General features: G+C 31.3%; 1 protein-coding gene, 1 long non-coding RNA gene and 1 other non-coding gene across 4 annotated transcripts in view; 1 reads left to right on the top strand and 2 right to left on the bottom strand.

The window, feature by feature from the left end:
• The window catches only part of LOC110264367, a 17,868-nt gene extending 8,530 nt beyond the window's left edge, over positions 1–9,338 (top strand). The window contains exon 3 of the long non-coding RNA XR_002350456.1: positions 9,327–9,338. This is a non-coding gene — a long non-coding RNA (uncharacterized LOC110264367). The remainder of the gene's footprint in view (positions 1–9,326) is intronic.
• LOC107605945 (protein IWS1 homolog) lies at positions 2,952–6,352 on the bottom strand. Of its 2 annotated transcripts, none has more exons than XM_016307898.2 (3): positions 6,139–6,352; positions 3,860–5,559; positions 2,952–3,325 (listed from the first exon to the last, which is right to left on the bottom strand). In XM_016307898.2, the coding sequence occupies exons 2-3, from the start codon at positions 5,464–5,466 to the stop codon at positions 3,145–3,147; spliced, it is 1,788 nt and encodes a 595-aa protein (XP_016163384.1). In that variant the 5' UTR covers positions 5,467–5,559; positions 6,139–6,352; the 3' UTR covers positions 2,952–3,144. The 2 variants fall into 2 exon arrangements, with proteins under 2 accessions (XP_016163384.1, XP_020961969.1); XM_021106310.1 differs by having other exon boundaries at positions 6,143–6,341.
• Positions 6,560–6,631, bottom strand: TRNAH-GUG. The gene has a single exon. It is a non-coding gene; the product is annotated as a tRNA-His (tRNA).

The raw sequence follows: 10,833 nt of genomic DNA, 5'->3' as shown, positions 1-10,833 counted from the left end.
ACGAACAATTTTGATTTTTGTTTTATTTTTTAGATATGTTTTTGTTTCGTTGTTTAAATTATTTGAAAATATAAAATTGAAATTAGTTAAATTCTAAAATCTGATTGATTTAAAAGGATATTTTTGTCTAATCGAATAAAGTAAGGATGTTTAAGACTTTTTTTAAAATTAAATAAAAAATATTTTTATTTTTATTTAATTAAAGGGGTGTATTAGTAAAAGTGGTGATATAATATATATTTAAAAAAGAAAAAATGAAATGCTAATGTGGAAAATAAATTCCACGTGGCTTATTATTACTTGTCCGTATTTTAAATAGGTGTTTACTACGGTACGATGATAAATTCATTTGTACCGATACGTTTAAAATGTGGACAAATAATAATAAAACAAGTGGAATTTATTTTCCATGTCATCATTTATTTTTTTTTTTAAATATATAATATATCACCACTTTTACTAAAATACCCTTTTAATTAAATAAAAATAAAAAAATTATTTATTTAATTTCTTACATTATTCTTTTTCTCTTTTTTCTATTATGTACTAAATGTGATTTTTTTATTAGATATGTCGATATGATATTGTATGTTCATTTTATTGGCATGAAGTTTCATGAAAATATTTTTGTTTCGAATAACATTATCTTAAATAAAAATTGGTCCCAAGATGAAAAAAATAAAAGAAGAAAGAAAAGAAACCGTCAAATATCATTTTGAATAAGTGTAAAAGAATATTAATCATTTATTATTTATTGGATTGAAGCTCCATTAAGAGTTTATCGCTACTCAATAAATTACTGCATGTATAAAGTAAAATTCGAACTCCATCATCGATACTTGCTTAAACAACTAATGAGCTAGCATTAAACTAATCTAACTTGGTTAGTCGTTTTTTTCTTATTATATATAGTTAAGTGATTTTAAAGGAACTATAAAAAAGAAATAGACAAACGAAAATAAGAACAAATAGAGAAGAAGAACAACTAGAATATTATCATCGGAGATAAAACTACAATCAAGGTACCCATAACCTTTTTTTTTTTCAATTGTAGTGTATTTTTCGGCTGATTTTTTTTTATATTGGAACAAATTGTGTGGTGTGCCTCAATATTTTAGTGTATGTGAGTTTTACTCTTGTATGGAATAATTTTTTACGTTTTAAAAGACACAAAACGTCACCAACATTTTATATGTAAAAATAATTTAATGTCGTTTTCATTTAAAAAATAAAAAAATATATATTTTTCACAAAACAGCAGAACCGTTTTGCATGGGATAATTTTTTTTAAATTGAAAATAGGAAAACATTATTGACGTTTTGACGTTTTTTATTTTTTTTAATTAAAAAAAATTGAAAACGGCGGTGACGCTTTGTATATTCTTACAATCACGTTAAATACAATTTTTTAGACATTTTGATAGATTATACCAGTATAGATCCAATATTAAAAAAAAAGTTCGTATTCCTCTTGTAAAAAAAAAAAAAACAAATAGAGAAGAAGAAGAACAACTTGAATATCATTATTGGAGCTAGAAATACAATCTAGGAATCCATAATCTTTTTGTTTTCAATTGTAGTGTATTGCTCTTGTAAAAAAAGAATGAAAAAATAATTATTTAGTCAACAAAAATATTCCCATGTGGTGTTACAATAAATAATGTGTCTCTCTTATTATCACCATAACAGCGGGATTCCTTGACCTTCATTTAATGAAAGAGGTAGGTAAACACCAAAGCCACCAACATTAGGACACTAGCAATTGCTTGATCATATGAAGCAGCACCTACATTTTGCAAACAAAAGTATAGATAAATGAATAAAAACTGTGACCATCTAAAACATGATGAATTAATATTAAGATATCAATAAAAATAATGATATTTAAAGAATAAAATAATAATGAAGAGAAAAATAGGGAAATTAAATTACCACTGTTTTCGGTAAGAAGTTGAGTTTCGTTTGTGGGAATGTGACTAAGATCGATAGATAAAGTAGCGGGTTCTGTAGCAGCTACTATTGAAATAAGAGCTGCAATCATGCCAAGAAAAACTGCCACTCTCATTGAAGATGCCATCTTTCTATTACAAATATTGATTGTTTATTTTTTTTTTATTGTTATTATTCTTTTATTTTTCTCTCTCCCTTTGAAGAAAAGAAAGGAGAGAGAAATCACACAAAAAGTTGTAGGAAAAAGAGGTGATGAGGGTGGTGAGTTTGAATAGGTATGTGGAGCTTCTTTTATAATAAAAATTGAGATTTGATGTAAGGTGTATCCGTAAGTTTGGGAAAGCCTCTTAAAAATTAGGATTTTCTTTACTATTTATTTTGTTTTCCTATTCTTTTGTCTTCAAATGTGGAAAGAGATGGTGGAAAAAATCAGAAATAACAAAACATGGTTTAGGACAGAATTATTTTGTTAATTTTCACATCAATGGATCTCTCATATATAGAAAGGTCCATAGAATAGTTTGCATACATATATATAGATAGATGCAGCTGAGACATGACACAGATGAAAGATTTGTTAGACTTCTCATCAGGCTACACCAGGATTCAAATCTTGAAGTGGAATGTAAGAACCAAAAAAAAAAGGGATAGATAGATAGATGTTGATGTCAAAAACATTTGTAACTAATCTAAACAAGAAAAATCTTTAGTTTGCTCTTGAAACTAAAAATGGCTATTGCTTTGAGCTATTTAGAATTTCATACTAATAAAATCATTTAAGACCGATGCCCCAAATTATCAATAGTCCTGGAGAAAAATTGAGATCAAACCAAATCGATCTATATGTTTTGTGATTTTAATCGTTTTTTATTTAGATTAAATAGCATTTGAACAGCCTTACCAATAAAACATTAATTCTCTTATCTCCTTTTTCCTTTATTCTATTAATGATTGCTATATGCTATCATTTAAAACAAAAAATCCCTAACATAGCCTAAGACTTTAGGTAGATCAAACATATAATGATTGCAAATTGCAGGTTAAGTTTACATGTAGATAGATGGATATGGATACAGATGAAGGGTTAAAGACCATACTCAAAATATATACAGAGGAACCAAAACAGGAATACTTGCTTTAATAATAGACATAACTCCATTTCCCAAAGTAAAAAGGATTCCATAGCAGCCAGTGTCAAGAAAAAAAAGGATACTCTTTGTTCTTGTAGATCTCATATAATTGTCTTGAGTACCGAATGGCCAGAGTTCTGCACAGTTCAACTGCTTGGGGGTCATATTCCTTCAATTCCTTCACACTCTTCTTCAAACCACCAAGAGGATCTCCATTAGTGAGGAACTCAGCCAATGTACTACCTCTGTAAGTGAAAGGAAAAGTGTTAGAAACCTGCCAATGTCCATGAACAAGCATAGATATATAGAATCCACATGATTGGGGGGTTTAGTTCAAATTGCTGCAACTAACACAAGAATTCGATACAATATTCAGTTTTGAGTTTTGATAGATGTACTCATTTTCCCTCATATATTGAGCCAACTTACTCTCCTTTATCATTAGATGGGCTGGGGAACTGAAATCATTAGGTTTCAAACCTCATCTCGTGGCGAATGAAAAAGAGATGACTTGGTGTATAAAAAAGTGCGAGTACCAAAAACATTTCTGTTACCTACTATGAAGCCATGACACAAAATACTGTTCAAAAAGAAATAGAAACTGAGTATTTTATCCAGAAATAGACTACCAAAGTACCAAGCTCTCAATATATGATTCCCTATTCCCTTCAACACTTAGAGCAGGAAATGAACTAAAAACAAAGTACTTTAGCAAGGACATTTTAAGATATGAAGTTGAATGAAGCAGTAAAACAGGGTCAAATAGGTTTTGTGACAACCTGTGAGCATCAAACTTGCTGAATCCCCGCTGGTTGGAATACATTGATCCCCTGCTCATCTGTTCCTCAGATGTTTGTTGTAGATAAAGAGCACAGACAGCCTTCATACACAGTTCAGGATCCTTTCCAAATGCTGCAAGCATGTCAGCTTCATACTCCCACTTCGTTTTGTGGTCTTTCCTCCTCTGAATTTGTGATAGTATCATCCCAAAGTCCACTTTCCTATCAGTTTCTTCCTGCGAATCAGAGCATGAGTCATCATCAGGTACATCTTGTGAGTTACTGGAATCAGAGTCTCCATCATCGTTAGATACAGTGTGCGACTTGCTTGATGCATCATCACAATTAGATACATCAGAATCATCAACAATAAAATCACTCAAGCCTTCATCTTCAGAGTCTGACAAATCTTCCTCTGATTCGCAAGAATTTGTTGCTATACTTTCTTGATGTTTGGCCTTCTTAGATCTATTTGAAGACTTCTTTTTACACTCTCGTTCTCTTGCACATTTTCTAAGAGGCACTAGGCGCCGTCGAGGTGTTGCAGTGCCTATAGTCTTGTTATATGCAAAAGTAGTAGTAGTCGCCGAACTATTTACGTCACATTTAACTTGCTCTGATCCTGCTTTCGGAATATGCATCCTCTTAAGCTTACTAATCGGCATATCATCATCATCATCATCACAATCATTGGCATCATCATGTTCAGACTCACTTGTGACAACATTACAAGTTCGTTTCCTCTTAAGGGTGGCAACAAAAGGAACATCTTCACCAGCACTCAAATCTTTTTCATTGTTTCCACCATCAATGTTAGACATCTTTCCAATTTCGGCTACAAAACATGTTGGAACAGAAATATTTCCACCACCCTGAGTTAGTACAGGTGAGGTTTGGATAATATTAGGTTCATCATCACTGTCAGTGATATCAATTACACAGACTGAAGCAGGTTTTGCACCAAGAGGCGTAGATGGAGCCATCCTTTTGCAGGGACTCTCTTCATTTAGAAATTTCAACTGTTTTCTGGCTTGTCTTGCCGGATGAAATCTAGAATTTGAGATTGGTCCTTGATGTGAACCAACTGTAGCAGTAGTCCAGTTGCTTGCTTCCTGTTTCTCGTTTCTTTCATGGCCCCTTCCTAGCTCCAATTGTATGGCCCGTAATTCCATTTTCTTGTAATTATCTTTCCATACCTCAGCCTCACTCTCGGCCCTTTTCTTCTCACATTCCAAAACCTTATTTTCAATCATTAGCTGAACAACCTCATTATCATCTGGCAAGTTGTCAATTGTTGCTTCCCCTCTCTCTTTTTCATTGCTAATTTGTGTTTCCTCTTTGTGCTTCTCACTAGAAACCCTCAAAACCTTCAACTCCTCTTCAGCAGCAAATTTATCTGCTTCCAGTGCCTTAAGTTTAGCCTCGAGTGCTTCACATTGACTATGTTTCCTTTGAAGCTCAAATTCTAACTCAGCACACCTCCCTTCAGCTTTCTTGCTTCTCTCTTCCAATTCGTTACACCGACAATTTTTTGACACAATGCTGACCACGTCATTGAGGTTTAGCATTTCTTTATCGACTTTCATCTTCTTTGTACCTATCTCCATCCACGGACAACAATCCAACCCCAAAATATCTTCAATGTGCAATTCTCTTTTCTTTCAAACAACCTTACTCATATGATTCCAGTCTCATAAACCCTGCATTCAAGATTTTCAGATATTAGAAGAATTCATGAATTACACACTATGGTTGAAAATTTATCAAATTGTAAGATTCTCTAATAATCAGTACCTACACAGCACACCCAAATATTTATTGTTAAAATTCATGGATTAGACTTTATGTTCACTAACTTTTTATTCCAAAGGGAACATTCCGATCTTAAGTGAAACCACATTTCATCTAATTTTATAATTTTAAACTTTAATCCCCAAATCCCTTTTTCCCATGCTCACAATTTTTCCCCACATCATTCCTTAGAATTCACACACAATTCTTTTGCAGAACCCCATGCCATGCACACCACACCGCACATGCAAAACCCCGCGCATAAAGTTCCGATTTTGCCCTTTCAACCTAATGTCAGTGTGTTTCTTCACATACTATCATAAACCTCATGGAATTCAATTCAAGCTACATTGACACCCTAATAAGTAATAACTAATGAGCTCAAGGTTCTTGTTTACAGAACATAAAACATCAAAACACAAAACAGTGAAGTTCGTATAAAACAAAATATAGAGACACAAAACCAAAAAAAAGGTGAACGAACTTACATACGAGTGTTGGTAGGAATCGAGAGAGATGGAAAGTAAGTGTGTAAGTGAAGGTTGAAAGAATGAAGTGAGTGATTCTTTTGTGAAGTTCCAGAAGCATAGTATTTGTTGCAGGGAACATTGGCGTGTAAAGGGAGACAATAAAAGAGGGAACAACGGAAAACGGAAAATGAACAACAGCGACACCGAAAGGGCAGAAAGAACGGCTTGTGACGTGTACCATCTAAGTGCTTCCCACGTTACCATGTTCAAAAGCAGTTTTGGGCTTAGCTTTGATTCCTGAGGCCCAAACATGAGCGTGTCCAATTAAATGGGCTAGATCTGGCCCATAAAGAAAAGGCCTAATGCCCAAAGTAAAGTAACTAGTATCTGGCCCAAAAAGGGGATTGAAAAACAATTAAAATAAAAGCAACAAAACATTTGTGGCTGCTGGGATTCGAGCCCAGGTCTCCACGGCCACAACGTGGAATTCTTACCACTAAACTACAGCCACTTGTTGATATTTTTGTCCGACTCAAAATATTATAAACTATATTTATTAAACATTAAAAAAAATAATAATAACAAAAAATGGAGAAACTAATAAACAATTAAGTAGGAATATTATGACAAGGTATTGTTGAATGAGGAATATAATGCATTGTTCATGTAATAACTACGCTTCGTATGTATACATCTCGTTTTGCACTTTATGTGATAGCTACCAATGATCAAATCCAAAAGAAACCTATATAATAACTACAAAATATCTATAATAGGAGAAAATTCAGTAAGAGCCAAAGGGAAAGGAGATATATTGTAGTGAAATCAAAGTCCCCATATGTTTGAAACATTCCCATGGCTAACAATAATAATAATCAAAACAAAAACACAAGACACTAATAACCATAATTGTTATCTCACTAGTCGCCATCACCACCCAAAAGAATCATTTTTTTTTAAATCTTATTACGTGAAAACCCGACATGCCAACGAAGCCAGGTACACTTTCCATGGCCACATTTATGTTGCTCTTGTGTTTCTGATGTGAGAAACATGCATGCTTCACAATTTCGAAAGATTGCGCGTGAGCCCCACCCACTACAACCTTGTCTCATCTTTCATAACTCGGCAATAGTACTATTTGTGGAGTATGATATATCATATATTCATATGTGGTGTCACCATGTGAAATTGCAGGCATATGTTAACATTAGAAATTCGATGACATTTGTATTCATATGAAGTTGATAGTTAAAAATCGTTATATTATTTAGAAAAAAGGACAAATACCTCCTTGATCTTTTGTCCCGCGGACATTTTCGTCCTGACCATTGAAAAATACTTTTAAGTTCCTGACCTTCCTTCATAAAATTTGGACGGATCAGTCCCTGATGGAGGCATTTGGACGGAGGGACTGATCCGTTCAAGTTTTGTGAAGGTCAGGAACTTAAAAGTATTTTTCAATAGTCAAGGACAAAAATGTCTGCGAGACAAAAGGTCAGGACCTATTTATCTTTTTCTTTATTATTTAACATATTTGATTAAATTATTATCTATTGTTTTTCAATCATACTAAGTAATATGGTGTCTATTTTTAGTAGCTCATTTTGATGTACAATATTTAATTATTTTTAGAGTTTAATTTTAATACACTGATAATGTAAAGTGTTTTACACAGTCATATATTTACATTCATTCTTTTAAATGATTATTCACGTGATTAATATGAAAAGTAGTTATTCTTACTTATTGTAAACCAAAATTAAATTCTTATTTTTAACTATCAATTTCATACGGAAGCAACAATAAGTGAGTTTTAACTTTTTACCTAAGTTAATTTCTATGCAAAGAGAAAAAAAGTGTTTCCAAATTGTTATGAGACACATACAAAACTTATTTGATGATTGAAATAGGAATTTTTGTTTTTGTCTATCTAGATATAGCGTTCTTCTGCAGTGATAACTGCGAACATTGGCATATATATAGAGACTAATTGAATTATATACTACTAAAAGACAATACAGAAGAACAAAAAGGTTGATGCAAATGTATTTCTTTTAGCTCTGGTTTCTACGGTAGTGTTCATTCATTTGTACAATTTTACTGTGAATTACTGATCTTTTCTGACTGCATTGTAACTGCAATTCCTGCATATGAGGCTTAAACTAGCATGTCCAGTGTCCAATGTTGATCCTGCTAAGAAAAACAACACATTATTGTTACAAACTTGTTTGCTTGCTTTTAATTTATGCAATGTCTTTTATTAGTAATAACAATCAAACAAGACCGACCACCCCACAAAACAACAAAAATAATCATATGCATAATAGTCATACATGTAACACGATACTTTGCATCATTGTTGGCTATTTTCCATGATAAAGTGGAGCAAAATTTTTCTTTTTCTTTTGATAAAGTAGCATGGTTAACTAATGTATATATATAATATATATGAATAGATTTTAGTATTTGGTGACATACAGTTGATTTTATTTCTTAAATTAAAAATAGTTAACTAAATTTGATCAAATAAACAATAAACGTAATTTTAGTTGACAGAGAGATAATATCTAAAGTTATTTTATATAATATAATTTTATAATTTTATATATATAACGTGTATAATTATATATTTATTACATTTAGAATTATATAATTATTCTAACAATAATTAATTAATATCAAATAAAATAATTTTAAATTCTTTAGACTGAATTTTTATTGTCTCAAAAATATTATTAAAAACCTTCCATGTGTTGCATGCTAATTGTTCAGCTACATTACTTCATTAAAAGGCTTTTTTTTACTCCACTTTATTATAACATCCACCTAATTTACGTACTTTAATTTCTCTTGTTCTCCAATATTTTACTTAATTAACGTTAAATAATAATTTTTTCTATTATATGGTATTTAATAATACATGCAAATTCAATAAAAAATTTAACTGTGATAAAATATTACATATAACGTATAAAAATTCAAAAAAAAATAGAGGATTAGCACTTTTAGTAAAAAATTCGCAAAATTAGTTAATATTAACTTAAGAAAAGACAAACAAAAAAAATGATAAAAACGTATATACGATCGTCTTTATATAAAATTAATAGTGTAAAATAATTACATGATTTGATATGTTTGATTAAATTGTTATCTAATAGTGTTTAATTATCAATTTTTTTATAAAAATAATTATTATAAGTGAGTTTTTTTTTAAATATTAGTGATTTAATAGTTTTTTAAAAAATGAAATACTTTAATAGAATTGTGTGTAGCAAATATTAAGCTCAAACGGTCAAAGGAAATGGGATGGGGACATGGCAATCTAGGATGGGGCATGCAAATCTAACAAAGAATCAAACCTTATGAAGCTCAGTGGGAGCTCACTCTGCCTCAAACATATCCATCATATGCACAATTACCATTATGCCCCTTCCTCCTTCATCGCCAGCGGCCAAATAGGGGGTGAGCGAGAGAGAGAAAGGGAAAATATGAGACGTTACATTTTATTTTTGGTTGTCAAAAAATAAATAAATAAGCAGTAATGTTTTGCTCATACATTGCGTGGGTAGCAATGAATGTGTTCTCAGATTTTGGGATATATGAATGAAGTTTAATTTTCTTAGGAAGGGAAGGGCCCCATCACATTAATTAACATTTTCATTTTTCATATTTGTAATCTTGATGGTATATATTTTTAAATTTTGTCCTACATTATTATATTCCCTGTTTAAATTGTGTTGGCAGCCCCATAAATGATTGAGACAGATTATATATGCTTGAATTTAAGTTGCTTTTGATAGCATCTTCATAGATTATATATTATCATCATTCATCACTAGCCTAGTAGCCTCTAGAACTAGCTATATTTAGATCCATTAGACTAATTAGTTCTAAGCCTGTAACCATGGAAAGATTCTAAAACAGAAAAATGCCAATTATGCCACTGACATTGAACTATTGAAGAAACTATACTCTGCACTTGTCTACAGGAAAAGATAAATGTACCTAAAAAACAACTATAAAAGAAAACTATTTATAATGAATGTAGGAGAATCTGAAGCAAGTGTTAAAAAGGTCTACTATTGCAACTTCCTAATATAATGCCATCCAATAAGTTTGTATTACATAGCAAAACACATGGCTGGATGATTATTTTGGTTGTTCCTCGACTCAGCAAGTCAATAATTAATTCGTGGTGGATTGAAGTTCAATTCATTTAAGAGAGTTTGTCAGTGGCCAATAAATTTCTGTATGTATAAGACGAGATTCAAATTCTCGACACTTGTTTAAGCGAACTAATAAACTAATTACTAGACTAATCGAAGTTGGTTATAGTTGGATGATTATATATCTACATAATTTTGGTTGCTTACGATATTTCTTGATCTAGTAGGTCAATAACTAATTCGTCATGGATCGAAATTCAATTTATTTAAGAGTTTATTATTTAATTTCACAATGAATTACTGCATGTATAAGACAGAATTTAAACATTTGACACTTATTTAAGTAGATTAGTGAGCTAATTACTAAACTAACTGAAATTGGTTATAGTTGGATGATTATATATCTACATAATTTAATTTGTCAAAATCCATTTGATACTAATATTTTGGCAGCATGCATGCAAATTAAACCTCCTTAGGTTTGATCTTAAACGATAGCATATAGTATAGTAGTATTTAATTTGGTTATTTAAAATTGAAGGAG

The sequence above is a fragment of the Arachis ipaensis genome, chromosome B07, assembly GCF_000816755.2.
Source record: "Arachis ipaensis cultivar K30076 chromosome B07, Araip1.1, whole genome shotgun sequence".
In the NCBI taxonomy this organism is placed as follows: domain Eukaryota; kingdom Viridiplantae; phylum Streptophyta; class Magnoliopsida; order Fabales; family Fabaceae; genus Arachis; species Arachis ipaensis.
This window is presented reverse-complemented; position numbering and strand designations above follow the sequence as displayed.

What these genes read in the sequence shown, in the direction of transcription:
- LOC107605945 (XM_016307898.2), bottom strand. Translation starts at nt 5,466, where the DNA reads ATGGAGATAGGTACAAAGAAGATGAAAGTCGATAAAGAAATGCTAAAC. An exon ending in AGCAAGTTTGATGCTCACAG is followed by an intron (nt 3,326 to 3,859) that starts GTTGTCACAAAA and finishes TTTCACTTACAG; the next exon opens with AGGTAGTACATTGGCTGAGT.